This window comes from Asterias rubens, chromosome 6 (genome assembly GCF_902459465.1).
Source record: "Asterias rubens chromosome 6, eAstRub1.3, whole genome shotgun sequence".
NCBI lineage: Eukaryota > Metazoa > Echinodermata > Asteroidea > Forcipulatida > Asteriidae > Asterias > Asterias rubens.
The window spans coordinates 21,544,572-21,562,234 of NC_047067.1; the positions used below are offsets into that span (position 1 = coordinate 21,544,572).

The following is a 17,663-nucleotide window of genomic DNA, read 5'->3' on the forward strand; positions in this document are numbered from 1 at the left end:
CTTGAATCAAGTCTACAGTTTATAGCCCTACAGGGTGTCCAGAAGTGCAGACATATTTGGTAAACAATGCCATGAAATTGAGCCCAGGAAGTTTGTCAAAGAGAATTTGAAATAAAAGTATAAGAAACAAAATGTATACCATCTTATATAGTAAATTAACAAAATGGAACTTTACTGAGGTAATGGAAGGGTTTAATATGAATATTCATACCATCTTTTACTCCATATGTTCTAGAGCAAAGGGCGTTGATGGGGTGACAGCGCGCGTGTTTACTGTGCGTGCAGAAAGCTATACCTTAACCGCATCCTTTCTGCAGTTGGCGCACTACTCTAGAAAAATTGAGTGAAGAAGTGAGGAAAGTCTTCTTCCGAAATGGAATTATTGGGGCGGTTGAGCGAGTTGGATAGAACATACGAAGATATAGACGATTTAGAAGTAAGTATAGATTCCTAAACGACCTTAAGGAATAGATTTGTAGTAGAAATTTGTCATAATCGAGGAGCATATTGAAGTTGACGATAATGTTCTTCAGTCACAAAACACACGGGCTGTATGCATTCTCTATGTTTGTTCATGTGTGTTGGTTACGTTACGCACGATGAATGGCAAGAGATGATTTGTATTGCGACATCGTTGAGTAACTTCACTTTCGTTCACAATATTTGCCTTATCATTTGAGTTTTCCAACATATAATTGGTCATAATTATTCATTTGAAACAAGACGGCCACCACCGTTACTTACTTACCTGCTTACTTACCTGCTTACTTACTGTTCGATGATACGTTACGATAGCCCCACTTGTGTGGCCAAGGATAGCTGAATCCTAACTAAGGATTCAGCTATCCTTGGCCACACAAGTGGGGCTAGTTCGATGATTGATGATGATGGTGATTTATTTAGGTTAGTAATTTTACTTTATTTATCAATATCATCATCATGACATGGTTATTGTTTTACAATACTTAGATAAGATTAAATTAATTATGGTTAGTTAGTTTTTTTACTTTTCTATCGTGTGTGCCGTCTATATACGTAGCAATAGGCCCTACAGCATTACATTTACAACTTTGCAGAACACTGGACTTGTGCCCCTAAAACAAACAAAAATAACAGTAAAATCATTGGAAATTGCATGATTGAAATTGATTGTGATAGTACCTTCTTTGGCATGCGTATTGAATGAGCATGACGGAGGTAGAAATAGATGAGTTTTAATTAGTTCTGATAATCAAAACCCTCAGTTGAGTCAGTGTGCATGGGAGGCACTTACTTAAAAAAAACGACAACTCACGACCCCTCAGAGTCAGACAACAAATTATAAATGTACTTTAAAAGAACATTTGAACATTTGTTAACCGTCAAACGTACCTAGAACAGTCATAATGCATCTATATCTAGCCTAAATCACTTTCAAACTGTTGAAAATTCAAGCCATGAAATTGATCTTCCAACTTAACATTTGTTGATAAAATTAAAAGTTTGTGTTTATGTTATTGTTGCAGTGTTCCCCTGTCCATGCTGAACTCTCTAAGCGCATGAAGAAGACGCTGTATGCTGGAAGAGCAGATTGTGATGAGATATCACTTCCTCTGACTGGTGAGTGAGCTAGATTTTTACAAATATTGACTGCTTCATGTGCTATGGTTTAAACTACGACTCACGATGTGATCCCCGGAGCATTCTGTTTCCCCAAGGCGCAGTCGAGGGAAAAGTAACGGTCCCGGGATCACCGAGGGAGTCGGAGTTTTAACCATAGCATGAGTTAAAGCAGTCAATATTTGGTTTACAACACCCCAACAGACTATTTATCATCCTCGTACACGTAACGTTCGTACGCGCGTTTCAGATACACAGATGCACACTTGATTGGGTTAGAGGTGGTTAAAAAAGACGTCTAGGTACTGCACGTCGTGTGATAGTCGTCGGACTATCACACGGCAAACGATGCACAGCCACCGTTTCTAGTAAACTAAGACATACCATGTGACGCGCCCCAAACCAATGAAAAGGCAGAATATTTTAGGGGGGTTTATAAAGACTACTACTTTTTGTAACTTTAAATGGACTGCAAACTACTGTGACACATGTTGATAAATAATTGGATCTTCAATTGCCAGGCCTGATTATTTAAAATTTCTGATTTGTTTCTTTGCCCTTGGGAAAATCTTGAAAATTGTTATTAAATACCCAGAAGTGCTATTTAAAACCCTACACACCATGTTTACATGCAGGTCAGCCCTTTTAGTTTGACATATTCCTACCTTTTTCCAAAGACCAAATATCATGCCTGCAGCCTGATTTGCACATTTCATAAGTGCAACATTATTGATTATTACTATTGTTGTTATGCGTTAGGATTAGTATTGCAATAGTGAATTAATTGATTGGATTTCATTTGTTGCTATTGTCAGATATTGTTGTGGAGCTGTTTGAGAATGCTGATCAGGGTCGCATGGGGCAATTGAGTAAAAGACATGTCGCTAATGTCACAAGGTATGCAACCCTTTCTTTCTCTACTTTCTAGACGCTCCTGCAAATTTATGACCAGTCCTTGTGAATTTTGACAGTTTTAAAGTTTGTTGAGTAGCCTGCCAGAACCACATTTCATAAAACATGTAATGATAGAAACTTGCTAAGCATAGACCAGTGTTCTCCAACTTATAGAAAAGACTAGGTGCTCCGCTATGCTTTCTAGGTTTACAGTTTTTTACTATGCATTGTAAATTTACAACAGAAATATTTTAGAAATAAGGTGTACATCAGTCGTTTCAGAATACACGTACAATTATCATAACAAAACGATGCACAAAACCACACGTCACATACAAATGTTAATACAAATTGCAGGCTAGTGAAAAAAGGCCATAGGCAATCCAAATTTTTGGTTGACTCGCCCGGCGGGTGATTGGAGAAAAAGTTGAGGGAAACCCCTGCATATTATTTTTCATTCCATTGTATAAGCTGAACATGTCAAGAAATTATGCTTTGCCTGTTTTACCGTCTCCAGTGTGATTCATAGTCAGACTCTTTTCACTGCATTTGGAAATTTCTCAAACATCTGTTTGTTTTGGCTTGGGTTTGTTTTTTCTGCTCTCTGAATAATAAATTTACATGTTGTTTAACCACATGATGTTTGAGATAATTATATTCATGTTAAAAATTTTAGCCTATTCTTCAGAGGCCTTCAGATTCTTTATTATCTTGATGTTTAATTTTTATGAACAAAAAGGGTGTCAGAAAAGGGTGTCAGAGTTCAAAACAAACAGAAATAAGTCTTAAAACCAGAATCCTTTAGTTGTCCAATTCAGTTAAAGCGTACACGTTTTATTTTACATTCAAAATTATTCACAGGCAGTTATATCAAAATAAAATTAAATACACTGGACACTTTTGGTAATTGTCAAAGACTAGTCTTCACAGCAGGTGTGTCTCAACATATGCATAAAATATCAAACCTGTGAAAATTTGAGCTCAATCGGTCGTCGAAGTTGCGAGATATTAATGAAAGAAAAAACACCCTTGTCGCACCCTGGTCACACGAAGTTGTGTCCTTTCTGATGCTTGATTTCGAGACCTCAAGTTCTAAATCTGAGGTCTCAAAATCAAATTCGTGGAAAATTACTTCTTTCTCGAAAACTACGCAACTTCAGAGGGGGCTCTTTCACATTCAATAACACAAATTGTTTTACAATTTGGTCCAGGTGGACATGCATTACCAAACACTTTTATCTTCTCGCAATTTCACTTCAATGCAGTGGTTGTCATTCAACTATTAATTACTAAGTATTATCAGTTTCGGTGCATCGTCAACCTTAGTTAAAACTAACAAATCAATTTACAAACGAAAATAAAACAAACTGATAGTGATACTGGTTCTGGGCCGTCACTGTTGGCTAGGTCAAGGACACTCTGTCCCTCTAGTCTCTAAGCACTCTGGCCCTTCCGACGATTTCCCCGTCTTCTATGAGCTTCTCTCTGAACTCTGTACCCTGGCTTCAGTAGCTCCTTCACCGTCACTCACCAATACGTCAATTCTTTCAGTTAAACTTCAATCCTCACTCAAGGCCATGGTTTTCAAATGCGTCGTATTCTTGGGTTGTGCTGGATGAGTCTGCTTGCCCTCATACATGTGTTGGCTGGCTTGTGGCAATACCGCGTTAAACTTTGAATGATTTGCCTTAGTGGCCGAGTCAACTGAGCTTCAGCTTTGGCATAAAAATGGTATGCCAACTGATGCAGAAATCTGCCTCAGGAACATGCACTGGTTGGTGGCTAGAGCAGAACCTCACACACCCTCTCACTCTCAGGTTGTGATGTCAACTGACTTCACACAGCATTTGCACAAAGGTTCTTTCTCACTCACTCACACCCTAACTAATTATTCATGTTATTCTCCCACCAAAAAAAACCTTGAGGAAAGTGGCCAGGGTTTACCTTAGAATGCACCACAGAGCATCTATGATTAAAACAATTCTCAAGGACCCTTTAGCGGGCTCTGGACCCCACGCTGTAGAACTATGGGTTTGCCAGAATTTAAAATTTGAAACAGGCCTTGTACCTCCCTCTTGAATGAGTCGGCAATTTTCCTCTGGGCACATCTATGAGGAAAATGTAAATTTGTGTTGAAACTTTGCTAAGGGCACCACAGCAAACGCACAGGGCACTACTGCACTTGCCGTTGGTTCTGTGGATAAATTCAAGGCCTGATACAAATAGAATAACAAAAAAGGACTAATTTTCAAAATGTAAACTCAGGAACTTGTTATGAGATTTGCATCAAGTTTTTTGAGCATTCAGTAATTAATTTGAACATGGTCATTCAGTATGTCATGTAACATGATAATTTCCTTTTGTTTTATTTGCAGGAGGGCTCATGTTACCCAGTGCAGTCTCTTTCTTAGTATGATGTACACTAAACGACTACAGGAAAGCAACCCGGACTATGTGAATAGAATCAAACCTGCTGAACTGTTTCTGGTATCGATGGTAGGTTCAGCAAATCAGGGCTCATTTCACCTTATTACAAGTTGTCAATATTACCAAAGTGATTTGTTTTGTGATGTCACACTTTACGATAGCAATTAAGATTGAAACGCACACAGTACAATCTTAACTCTTTGTGAAATCCTACAAAGTCAGACTTCCAAGGTAGTATTTTGGAGGATTTGGAACTCGTAGTGTCATTTAATTTTACCCCAACACCGATGTATGTAAACCTCTATATATACTTAGTACATTCCTGAGTCCTCTGGGACTCATATCACTCCAGTGGGACTCGAACCCACAATCTTTGCGATTCTAGAGAAGATGTCTGACTACTACTAGACTAAGCTTGGACGATATCTCGATATAATCGAAAATTGCGATACCATTTCTTAGACGATATCCGTATCGTCTTGATTTCTTGTTAATCAAATTATCGGCAAATCGTGGTTTTGATGAAGTATCTTGATGTCTTCCCTAATTGAGACGTCTTGCAACCACGAAGGGCTGTTTAAAAAAATATAAAGTCGCAGAAACAACCGCAAGATTCCACAATTGATCCGGAAATACCAGGGTTTCTTTGAAAAAAACCCATCAAAAGACTCTAGTGCCCAGGCGGTCTCCCACAGACACTGCAGAAGTAACACAATGTGTCATTTACCTCCCCCGTGTGAGAGCCTTCTGCGCTAATGCTGCGCGAATAGTAAAATTTTGGTATTCGGATACGGCTGGCCAACTATTAGAAATTAACCGGATATTTGAATAGTTTTATCGCCGCTAGAGGGCGCTGTTCGTTTGTGAATGAGATCTTATGGGCGTATTGATATTAGTTTATGACAGTGTCACTCGGTTCATTCATAAAAATAACCAGATCTAATTTAAAGATGGCGATTTGCTTTTTCTTTTCATTGTGATTGACTCTACAAGAAGGAAAACTTTCGTAATCTTTGAACAAATTATGTCAGAAATGTCATTGTTTTAACTCTTCATAGAGGTGAGCGTAGTTAAATACTTATGCTGTTTTATGCTGTCTTAATAGAAGTTTCATAAGGATTCAGACAAAACATTCCTCTCAGTTGTCGCCTGACGTCCGTTGATATTCGGATATTAAAGAATATATTAGCTAAATATGCACACATGTACAGTAGACACTTTAAAAGAGACTTTATGTGTGTGTAATAGAACTCTATGGTGTAACTGAAAGTCCCATGTGCAACACCATGGGTAGACAGTACACCCCACAGAGCCATACCCCGATTTGTAACTATCTTATAAAAAGAAATGAAATTGGGCATCACAAGATGTCAGAATTTTAAACTTCTTAAAGCACTGAAATAGGGCATCGCAAGATGTTATAATTTTTTGTCTAAAATATAAATCGTGATATAATCGAATATTGGGATATTTTTTTGACGATATATCATGGGAAAATAAAAGCAATATTTCTCCCAAGCTTATATTAGACCACAGAGATTGTCCAGTAGGTAGAGGAAGTTCGAACCCTATATTTCAGCAGCAAGGTACTGCAATAATATAATGTAAATGCTTATGTAAAGATTTTGATTGTTATTCTCAGATGATTGCAACCAAGTTTCTTTATGATGAAGGAGAAGAAGAGGAACTATACAATGATGAGTGGGCAGCCGCAGGTACGGATTTAGTTTAGGGAGAGTCTCAAATGTTGGGCACATTCTAAGCTTGAAAGCACGTCCCTGTAGGCATATATACCTGTAATCCAATTGACCACCAGAATGTGTCGCTTGGCCGCAATATTCTGCCAAACTTTTGGAGCAATCCTAGGTGATATGCATGTTTTTATTATTAATGTTCCAATGGAACGGCGGTCCAACAGAACGGTCAATGTACACCCTCAGGAATTATTACCCTTTCATTTTCAATGAATGCAACTTGGTTGATTTCTGAAGTTGTAACCACACCCCCCCTCCCCTGCTATAATAGATTTGCTGAAACTATACAATCACATGTCTGTGTTTACTGTCTTTCCACCATGCAAACCTTCAAGTCATATTTCACCTGCCTGTAGTTTTATCTGGATTGATAAGAACAATGTTTTGTCTTCTCGTACTCAGCTAAAGTTGACGTTAACCGAGTTCATGATCTTGAGATGGAGTTCCTGGCTGCCATTGTAAGTATGGATTTTTTTCTTTGTATATTTTTTTACTTTAAGTCAGTCTTAAGCCCTCCTATTGTGGGCACTACAATTTTCCAGTGAGTTAACCATCTCAACATTCCTCGGCTATGTATGGCCGAACAACTGTGCACTGAAATACTAGTGTATTGTAGATGCATTCACCATAATAGCTGGTTTATTAATCTTTTTAAACCAAATTGGATGATATTGAATGGTCAGAGAGTAGGAGGGTTGACTGTGTATTGTGTAAATACATTCACTACATATTGTCATTGTTCAGGCTGGAATAGCTTTCTTTGCCAATTTATATTTTAATATTTCCACTTGAAAACGAGGGAAGATGCTGGTTCATCATAATGAATATTCACATCTTATTTACATATTTTAGGACTGGAAGCTGTTGGTGGATCCATTGGATTTCTACGATTTTCTCCTTGGAATTGAAACAAGGTATGTTGTACAAAATCATCTTGACTTTACTATGAACACACACTGGGTTATTTCCAAGCTTAAAAAACAGACGGATACATAAAAAGCAGCCTGATACTTGACGCCCCTTGGACATTGCCGTGGTGCCCTTGAAGCTTACAGGCCTGTTTTATTGTTACATTTTCTCATTCTATGGTCTGAACTCTGACTCTTTTTATCTCTTGTGGTAGGATCGCATTGAGTGAAGGAGGAAAAAGAGGCTGGTATACGTACACTGATTTGAGTATACTCATGCAGCATCCTGGCTGGTACGAAGCTTGCTCCACTCTCATAGAACACATGGTTAAGGTAAGAATTGTTATCTATTTACATTTCACAATGTGCAGCACTCTTCCACACGCCTATTATCTTGTCTGCAATTTTGGGAGTCAAAATGTACACAAAAGAATTGACTCCTAAACTACATTGTGGTGCGTATCAGATTGTACAAGGGCTCAGTAGTAGTTGGGATGATTTTTCTAAACAAAGTTGGTAATATTTCATCTGATAGCTTGCTTGCAACGTGTTAGCTAGCGAGCCGTGCACGCCGTGTTAGCACGGCCAGTTGGGCTGAAAACATGGGCAAAAATTTGATGCACTGCTTGGGTGAAGCCGTGCTGTCCAATAATTTCAGTGAAAATTACTGAACTGCTTTTATTATTATTTTTTTTTGAACAGTTTAAAACAGCAATGAGTAAAATTAGATATGTTGACCAGGTTTCCTTCTTCCTTTTGAGTCAAAATTTCAACAACGCAACCATAAAACAATCACTCGAAGTTGCCTCGAAAACGCTGACCACATTACCACCACACAAGACACAACGCACAAACCACACATTAGACAACGCACGTGCAAATTACACAACGCAAGCGAGACACGCAGACTTCGTTTCAACAGTCAGTCGTCGTCATTGACCGTCATCAGCAGGCAGCATGAACTCCATGCATGCGTGGTATGATAGAGGCGAATTCACACGCGTTTTCGTTCAGATTATTTTAGGTACCAATCTCATCTCCACGATCCTACAAACCATCGCCCTCTGGATTTTTCTACTATGACGTCAGTATTGGTAACGAAGTGACACGCGGCCAATGCACCTTTTACCACATACATTCTGCAGTTGCTTTGTAGATTGGTTCCGCAGTTTTTCCCAACTCGACGGCGGCAAACATGACGATCTTTTTTCCTTCTAGAAATTCAAGGGCACATCGTTTGTTCGTTGTTGAGTTTGTTTGAAACATCAAGACTTGTTTGGATTTCAATGTTTGCATCTCTTTGGTGTTAATGCAGTTGACAAACGATGTTTATTTTCCGCTTGAAAGGTTCAAAAACTGGTTCATGTTTCTATACAAATCTCAAGTCGGTTTTGCTGTAGACCTCCCAAACTTATTTTTCAATCATATGGTACGTTTTTTTGCCCAGTGGAACTACTTATATGGCACTGTCTTTCGTAACTGTTTGTTCTTTATTCTCCGCAGACTGTTTACAAATTGCCTTTGACTCAGTTTCAACAATTAAACAACCTATAAGACTTAAACGTTATGAAACCTAAACAAATACTGAGGAAAATATTAATTACCATGATCAGTCAGTTTAAATTAAGCAAACAATTATGGTACATGTAAATCACTCTTGACATTTTGATCGGTTGCAAATACTTGTGTGAATCATTATTTTACATTAATTAATTGATTTGTTTAAAATAAATACAAAAACTATTATCAGCTTCTTGACCTTCTAGGCCTGTAGTTCTGAAATCGAATGGACATGAATGGATAGAAAATTAACATTAGTAAATGATAACTCTTAATTTCTTCAATACCTCTTCATTTTTTTGCTTAAAGACTTCAAAGTCTTTAAGCAAAAATTTGTATCAAGAGAAACACATGCCCAAAATATTTTGTTGACAGCAAACTTGTACTGCATTATTTGTATCGCTTTTAAATGATTTCAGGCTAAATGGGTCTAAGCTCCATGGTCCAATGGTCAAAGTAACTGCTTTGAACTGGCCTAATATTGACCCAGAAACATTTTATAGAGTTAAATAATGTATAGTGGACGTCGATCACCTTTACAATATCTGTGCTTTAAAGCCTCTCATTTTCGAGTTGAAAACAAAAATTAAATCAAAGTAGTGTACTTGTAACAGAGAAATAGGTACCAGAAATGCATCAGAAACCACCAGAGAGCACCTACAGTAGCCAGAGCTTCCAGGGCCCTTAAGGGGGGGGGAAGACTTGTCGCTGTGCGCTCGTGTTGTGTGCTACGCACACAATGTTTCTATTTTTTTGTAGTGATTTTAGGTTGCACTCCCACTTTTTCAGTTTGCACTCCCACTTTCCAAATTCATGGAGTTGCTTGTAATATACTTTATACTGTTTCCAATCACAGGGGCAACTTTTCTAAATGAAACAAACTGTCTTTAGTAATTAGAACTGTCTCCGCTGACAAAACCATTACGTGATTTTTGTGCTGTATCTCCCCATAGGTGATCAGTATATGCACGCTTGTGTACAGTGTGTGTGCTGCCACTACTATATGGTCTGCCTTACTCCTCCACCACGCTAACATCCCACTCCAACCAACCAATGGTTGTCTTCCTCTACCTCTGGGCTCTCACTTTGCAAAGTCTACCGAGACCAGCCAAGGCTTCAACCATCCCTTGATTGACCTCGTTCTGCATTTCTATCTGACCCACGACCAAAGAGTTGCCCCCGATAACTCTCTTCGCTGCTCGGTGCCTTGGTATGAACTGGAACAACAAGACCTCTCTAGGAAGGGTCGGTTACTCCAACCATCTCATGAGAGACTTCAAGGAGTGGAGGAGGAGGAGGAGGCATCGTCATGCCGATGTGGTTTAAATCAGAGTAGCTACCCACAGAGTTCAGAAGGTACTGGGAGATACTGCTCATGTAGTATGTCCTGGTCCCGATACACAACAACCAAGATGAGATCCGTCCAATCAACTCTCGTTATGTTCTATCATGCCTTACTGACTGCTTGGTCAGACCCACCCTCTTCTACAGACAACAGCACTCAAGACAATCCTCTGTCTGACTCACAACATCGTCCATCATCTTGCAGCGCTTGTAGCAGACCAGAACCCCTCCCCGTCTTGAACTTAACCGAGAATGCCTTACACTCACCACATCGAGCCTGTTGTCAGTCCATCCAAAGGGCGGAGTCTTACTGCTCAATGGACTATGAGAAATGTAACAATTCCTTAAAGTCCTCTAATCTTGGCTCAAACCGTGGATGCAGAGGAAAGAGACCTATACCTTCACTCATTTCACCAGTTTCAGACCTGACGGTTGGTTTTAGAACAAGTTCTGAAATCCTAGTGTCGATGTGACAGTCTTAGGTACCAAAGAAATTACCATTGAGAGACCAGGGGCAATGTCACAGAGATTGTTTACCAGAAATCAGGTACCAGCCAATATGTAGATGAGATGCAAATGAGGGATCTTTGGAATGCTAGATGGCAGCAGGCATACTTGGTAATTTTCCACTGTTCTGAGCATGTTCACAAATTTGTAAGACAATGGATTTACCTGTTTTGTCTGCTGCCACCTAGAGTCCCAAATGTCTACCATTTCATGTCACTGATTAACTAATGACTCTTACTTGGCTAACCTATCTGTTCCGTAATTTTGTCCACTGAGCAGGTTTATAAGACGATTCTGGTCTCATTGAGACACTGGGTGGCAGCAAACTTGAAAAGATTTCTCTTGATTTCTGAAAGGCAGTCCAAATTCATGGATTCAGCTATATAGCCTGTCCAGAATTCTTGAACGTTTTCATCACTATTGCTGCGGACAAATTCTATCATTTGAAAAAGTTGCTTTTCAAATGTTTTTACTATTTGAATATTTCTTTTTTTTTAGTCCACCACCTAGTGTGCAAACTTTTGCTTCATAGCTATTTGACATGAGGTAATATTTATGTGATTCACATTACTAATTTTACTGTTTTTTCCCAAATCGCCAACTAACAAGTGTATTTAAAAGCATGACGTTACCTGATTCTACAAAATTTTAGAGTATTCAGGGTTTTTTAGTTTTTTAGTTTGTATATTTTACCCAACAGTACTGCCTACACATGGAATTTGAAGTTCGTGTAATCACTTGTAATATTGTCATTGTTTTCAAAGTATAAACAAATTAATCCTTAAAATTCAAGTGAATAGAAAATCCCTATTTCCATCACACATGTAAGCAATAGTTTGTTGCTTACTGAATTGCATACTGAGTCACCCTTCAGTGCTGCTTACTGCAAGAAAAACAAATACCTTTTCCTCCACATGAGACTTGACAATTGTTTTGTAAGCACAGAAAAAAAAGTGTAAGCAGATTGTTCTGTGGGGTTTCAATGCCCCAAAAACCAGTTGCCATATATTTACTTTTATTTGTGTCCATCTTGTTTCTGTTGAGAAAACACACTGAACACTTAAAAATGAAAATGGTAAGGAATAATGACCCAAGTTTTTCAAAATTTAAAAAAGGAAACAATACTTTTAAGTATTAAAAGAGACCTGAATTTTCACTTGTCATTATGTTGCAGGCAATACTGTTGTGTAATACAGTTAATCAAGTATGGAATGGCTCTATACTAACTGCATGTATTAATTAATACCCATTATATATTGGAGATTTAATCTGGTATGTTGATTATGGTACTTGTTTACTTTTTTCTTTCTTGGTTTTAATATTTTAATTATTTAGTGAATTTTTTTAGCCTTATCTTCATTGCTCTTTTAGTTTTGCTAGTTTGCATAGCTGAAGCCTTTCCAGTTTTAAACTTACTTGGTGAGAAGCACTGCAGTTTGTGTATCTCAACATATGCATAAAATAACAAACCTGTGAAAATTTGAGCTCAAACGGTCATCGAAGTTGCGAGATAATAATGAAGAAAAAAAAACACCCTTGTCACACGAAGTTGTGTGCGTTCAGATGGTTGATTTCGAGACCTCAAGTTCTAAATCTGAGGTCTCGAAATCAAATTTGTGGAAAATTACTTCTTTCTCGAAAACTATGGCACTTCAGAGGGAGTCGTTTCTCACAATGTTTTATACTATCAACTTCTCCCTATTACTCGTCACCAAGAAAGGTTTTATGCTAATAATTATTTTGAGTAATTACCAATAGTGTCCACTGCCTTTAACTATTGTGATTTAACCTTATACATTTCTGATCAAGCCAAATGTGTTATATTGTACTATTCCAATAAACAAAATTACAAAACATTGATAACAAATGCTTGACTTATGCCTTGTGATTTTATTTATTTGTATTATTTGACCACATTTTTGAAGTTCGATTTGTATGCATTAAAATGAAGCTGGTTTCTTCAGTGATGGCATCATGTACCTTTCATTTTTTTCTAAGATTGAGATTTGATGTTGACCAATCTATATCTAAAACCATTCCTCAAGTTGAAATTATTATTTATAAAAGTTATTCCTCAAGTTAAAAACACATCAGAGTCAGAGGTACCTATCGCATTATTTTAGAGAATAAAAACAACTCTTTGTGTTTTCTTAAATTTATGGCCCAAAATTTGATAAACTGTAGGACATCTACCCCATGTTTTGCTTGTATTTTTTTTATTTATTTTTTATTGATGTATTTATTTTGAGGCACAAGGCTCATCTCTTTAAACTTTTTCAGTAAACAAAAACGGTTTACCCTACAAAAAATGGATGTTCAAAGCCTTGCATTTTTTGTTAAAAAAATTCAAATGGTAAGCCTTGCGTTTTAGTTAAATCTTTGCAATTTTCTAACACAACAACATGCATAAGATGGCCATATTTTGTTATTATTATTATTATTATTATTATTATTATTATTATTATTATTATTATTATTATTATTGTTATTATTATTATTATTATTATTATTATTATTATTATTATTATTATTATTTTTGATTTTTTTTTTTTTTGGGGGGGGGGGGGTGGTTGAAGTGTACCGAAGGCTTAATAAGTTAGATTATTTTTTTATTCCTACATTAATAATAAGCTGAGAAACGAACAAAAAATAGACCTCATATATTACCTTTAGTTCTTTCAACTTTGCGCTAAATCATTTCAAGTTAAACAAACGTAAGGCTACTTGGTTTAATTACAACAATTAGTTACAGTGTAAGCGTTTATTCATCACCTTTAATATGATTCAAGCCTTCGATTCTCGCATTTCGAATCATTCCGCGAGATCTTGCGGGAGCCAGTTTGCCCCTTTGATCTTGGACAGGCACCGGTGGTTGGAACCAGCTAAAGCAACCGACAGGTACCCGATTTCCATGCTACGCGAAATAAACATCAACAGAGTATTAGAGGTCTGGGTACTCGACGGCTTGATGCCGTGACGCGATATTCAAAATGGCCACCAGCCATGCTTGTGAAGTTGTCAACACCATGGATATACTTAGGATGATTTGATGTGATTTAATGTCTCTTTGGGTAAGCTTTATCATGCAGCTTAATTAAGTTAATAATGTAGAATAGGATGAAGGCCTCGTGGAAGGCGTGTAACCACCTAGTTTGTCATAAAACGGGCAATTCTTGTCGCAATTTTATTCCACCTTCATGCTCAACATGAACAACGGCAATCCGGAAGTAGCTGTAACGTTAGAGCATAGGTCATTGCATTGTCATTGCCAATTTGCCGTCAATCAGATACTGGATGAAGAATTCCTCCATGATCAGATGAAACAATCGACTTTTCTTTGTAGTTTTTATAGATTATCTACTTCAACTCGTGTCGGCCACTCCTACGTGTTTCTATGTCAGTTTTTGTTTACATGTTATGTAACACTGAGCTGTCGTAAACTGTTTACCAACCAAAATGACCGGTGCTCTGACATTCGGAGTCGTAGGCATACCATCCAAAATAATTGATACATCATGTTTAAGCCTTTGCAGATTGCCTTTCTCATATCAAGTTGTAAATCTAAAACTGGTTTGCCACCTATACTGCCAAATGATAATGTAAATGTTTAAAGTGGCGATTTTTTTATTTTTATTTTTTTAATCGTCTGAAATTTCATCCAGATGTGTAATGAAGGACGAGGTGCACAGAAAAACCTTGGTCTGAGTCGTAGGCAACTTTTTGAGATATTATTGTCTAGTTTTCGATGCCCCCAAATCAAGATTAAAATTAATACTAATTTGAGGCCCTTCCAATTGTTCCAGCAATCTGTAATCCGTAGAGCGTCTTTTGCACATAAAGAACTTTCTTTGGTTAAATTTTGAGGCAAATCTGAGAGAAATTTTTTTGAGGGTGAAAAAAACGTCAAGTTATACCCCATGCCGTTTTCTCAAAAATCTGCCAAAAAAAATTGTGTTTTTCAAAATCGCCTGAAAACTTGGGTTTAGTCGTCTACCTTAGTAACTGTTTGATGTAATTGGTTTTATTGCCTGATTTTCGATATAACAATGTCTCAAATAATTATTGTATCAAACTCAATAAAACCAAGTGTACCATCACGGCGAGTACCCACCAAGAACACTGGTGGAAATTCAAAGAAGTTATATTCCCGCCGTCATGTTGATCCCAGCTAGCCTACTAAAGACTCGGCCACCCAACCCCAGTGTACCCCGCTACCCTTTCCACAGCGACCGACAATCCCCAATTCCCATCGAAATGCCAGACCAACTTCCCCTGCGAACTAATTTTCTATACCTACATCGTGTGCCTTCGACTCAAATAATTATTTTCTAAGTCCCCTATTATGCCTTTGTTTCCTTGTAAACCAAGCGCCATACTTACAGCGTGCGCCTTCCATCCACTCACCAATTTTTTAAATCACAACCAAAGAGTCCTCTGTCTATCCGTCAGTAAAGCGTATGCCTTCCACTCTCAAATTATTTACCAAGTCCAAAGCAAGGATTTCCCTATGCCATTGTACCATGCGTGCCATTTCCCCATTAATTAAACTAATTGTCTATCTTTATGCCTACAGCGTGTGCCTTCAACTCGTCGAATACTTTTTAAGTCCGAACACAAGAGTCCCCTATCTACTACCAATACCCGTCAGTAAAAGCGTATTATATCTTCCACTCGCAAATTATTTACCAAGTGCAAAGCAAGGATTTCCCTATGCCATAGTACCATGCGTACCCCTTTTCCCATTTTAAACTATACAGTGTGTAGATTTTAACTCAAATATGTTTTAAGTCCGAACCAATGAGTTTCCCATGCCTATGTAACCAGCCCACAACTTGTGCATTTCACTCGAAATTACAAAGTATAAAGCACTGATTTTACTATGCCATAGCATCATGTGGAAAGTGTTCCCCTCGCAAATTATATACCAAGTATAAAGTATAAAGTATAATAATATACTAAGTATGAAGCATTGATATTCCCATACCATAGTATCCTATGAAAAGTATTCAACTCGCAAATTATACACTAAGTATAAAGCATTGACATTCCCATACCATAGCATCCTATAATGAGTATTCAATTATATACTAAGTATAAAGCACTGAAATCCCATGCCATAGCTTTCTGTGTAAAGTATGAACCGAAGGTTTATCAGGTCTAAAATGCGAATTATCCTGGGGGGGACCCAAGTGGGTGTCGTGGGTAGGTGTCGGCCTCCCAAGCAAAATGTCCCCGGTTCGAACCCCGGTGGTGGCAGCGCGGTTGCCGTCCGAGAAGTCTCGACTCACCAGACAGTGGCACACACCGCGCAGTGGCACTCACCGCTAGCACTCGCTTAGAAAAGAAACTTAAAACTTAAAACGAACCTATGCTCTTTTTTATATAAGTTTAAAAAAATAAATTAAAAAAAACATTTTTAAAACGTCTCCAACTTTTCTGAAGCTGGATTCGATCCCGGGACCCTCCGGTCCAGAGGCCAGAGCCCTTCCACTGGGCCACTGCTCCTTCTTACTAATATGCGTTCGAGTTTTATTTTAAACCTTCGTATGACAAACTTTTAATTAAAACGTAGTAAAAGAACACCCGGGAATCGAACTCCGTACCATTGGGTGTAGAGTCGGGAGCCCTTCCATTGGGCCACTATTACTCTTACTTAATTGGCGTTCGAGTTTAATGTTATACCTTAGAATGAACAACTTTAAATCAAAACGTAGTAAAAGAACACCCGGGAATCGAACCCCGTACCATTGGGTGCAGAGTTGGAAGCCCTTCCATTGGGCCATTACTACTCTTACTTTATTTGCGTTCGAGTTTAATGTTATACCCTAGAATGAACAATTTTAAATCAAAACGTATTATAGCTTATGCCTTCCACTCGCAAATTATTTACAAGTGTAAAGCAAGGATTTCCCTATGCCATAGGGTACCGCGCAAACCAATGTTCTCAAGCATACTAAAAGAACACAGATCGGGAATCGAACCCCGTACCCTCGGGTGTATAGTCCGGAGCCCTTCCATTAGGCCACTACTACTCTTTCTTCATTTGCGTTCGAGTTTAATGTTATACCCTAGAATGAACAATTTTAAATCAAAACGTATTATAGCTTATGCCTTCCACTCGCAAATTATTTATTAAGTGTAAAGCAAGGATTTCCCTATGCCATAGGGTACCGCGCAAACCAATGTTCTCAAGCATACTAAAAGAACACAGATCGGGAATCGAACCCCGTACCATTGGGTGGAGAGCCCGAAGCCCTTCCATTAGGCCACTACTACTCTTTCTTCATTTGCGTTCGAGTTTAATGTTATACCCTAGAATGAACAATTTTAAATCAAAACGTATTATAGCTTATGCCTTCCACTCGCAAATTATTTATTAAGTGTAAAGCAAGGATTTCCCTATGCCATGGGGTACCGCGCAAACCAATGTTCTCAAGCATACTAAAAGAACACAGATCGGGAATCGAACCCCGTACCATTGGGTGTAGAGCCCGGAGCCCTTCCACTAGGCCACTACTACTCTTACTTCATTTGCGTTCGAGTTTAATGTTATACCTTAGAATGAACATCTTTAAATCAAAACGTAGTAAAAGAACACAGACCGGGGTTCGAACCATGTACCATTGGGTGTAGAGCCCGGAGCCCTTCCATTGCGCCACTACTACTCTTA

At 38.1% G+C, this 17,663-nt stretch overlaps 1 protein-coding gene across 1 annotated transcript; it reads left to right on the top strand.

Moving 5' to 3' along the window:
* Positions 1 to 329: 329 nt before the first annotated feature.
* On the top strand, positions 330 to 12,463 carry LOC117291846 (protein CNPPD1-like). The gene is made up of 9 exons (XM_033773778.1): positions 330 to 436; positions 1,506 to 1,599; positions 2,415 to 2,496; positions 4,869 to 4,989; positions 6,563 to 6,635; positions 7,077 to 7,132; positions 7,527 to 7,588; positions 7,798 to 7,915; positions 10,096 to 12,463. The coding sequence occupies exons 1-9, from the start codon at positions 374 to 376 to the stop codon at positions 10,957 to 10,959; spliced, it is 1,533 nt and encodes a 510-aa protein (XP_033629669.1). The 5' UTR covers positions 330 to 373; the 3' UTR covers positions 10,960 to 12,463.
* The last annotated feature ends 5,200 nt before the right edge of the window (positions 12,464 to 17,663 follow it).

Bases quoted from the DNA above. Each gene is read 5' to 3' on its own strand.
- LOC117291846 (XM_033773778.1), top strand. From the start codon at position 374: ATGGAATTATTGGGGCGGTTGAGCGAGTTGGATAGAACATACGAAGAT. The intron at 1,600-2,414 runs GTGAGTGAGCTA...TGCTATTGTCAG, and splicing joins GATATCACTTCCTCTGACTG to ATATTGTTGTGGAGCTGTTT. The intron at 7,133-7,526 runs GTAAGTATGGAT...TACATATTTTAG, and splicing joins TGGAGTTCCTGGCTGCCATT to GACTGGAAGCTGTTGGTGGA.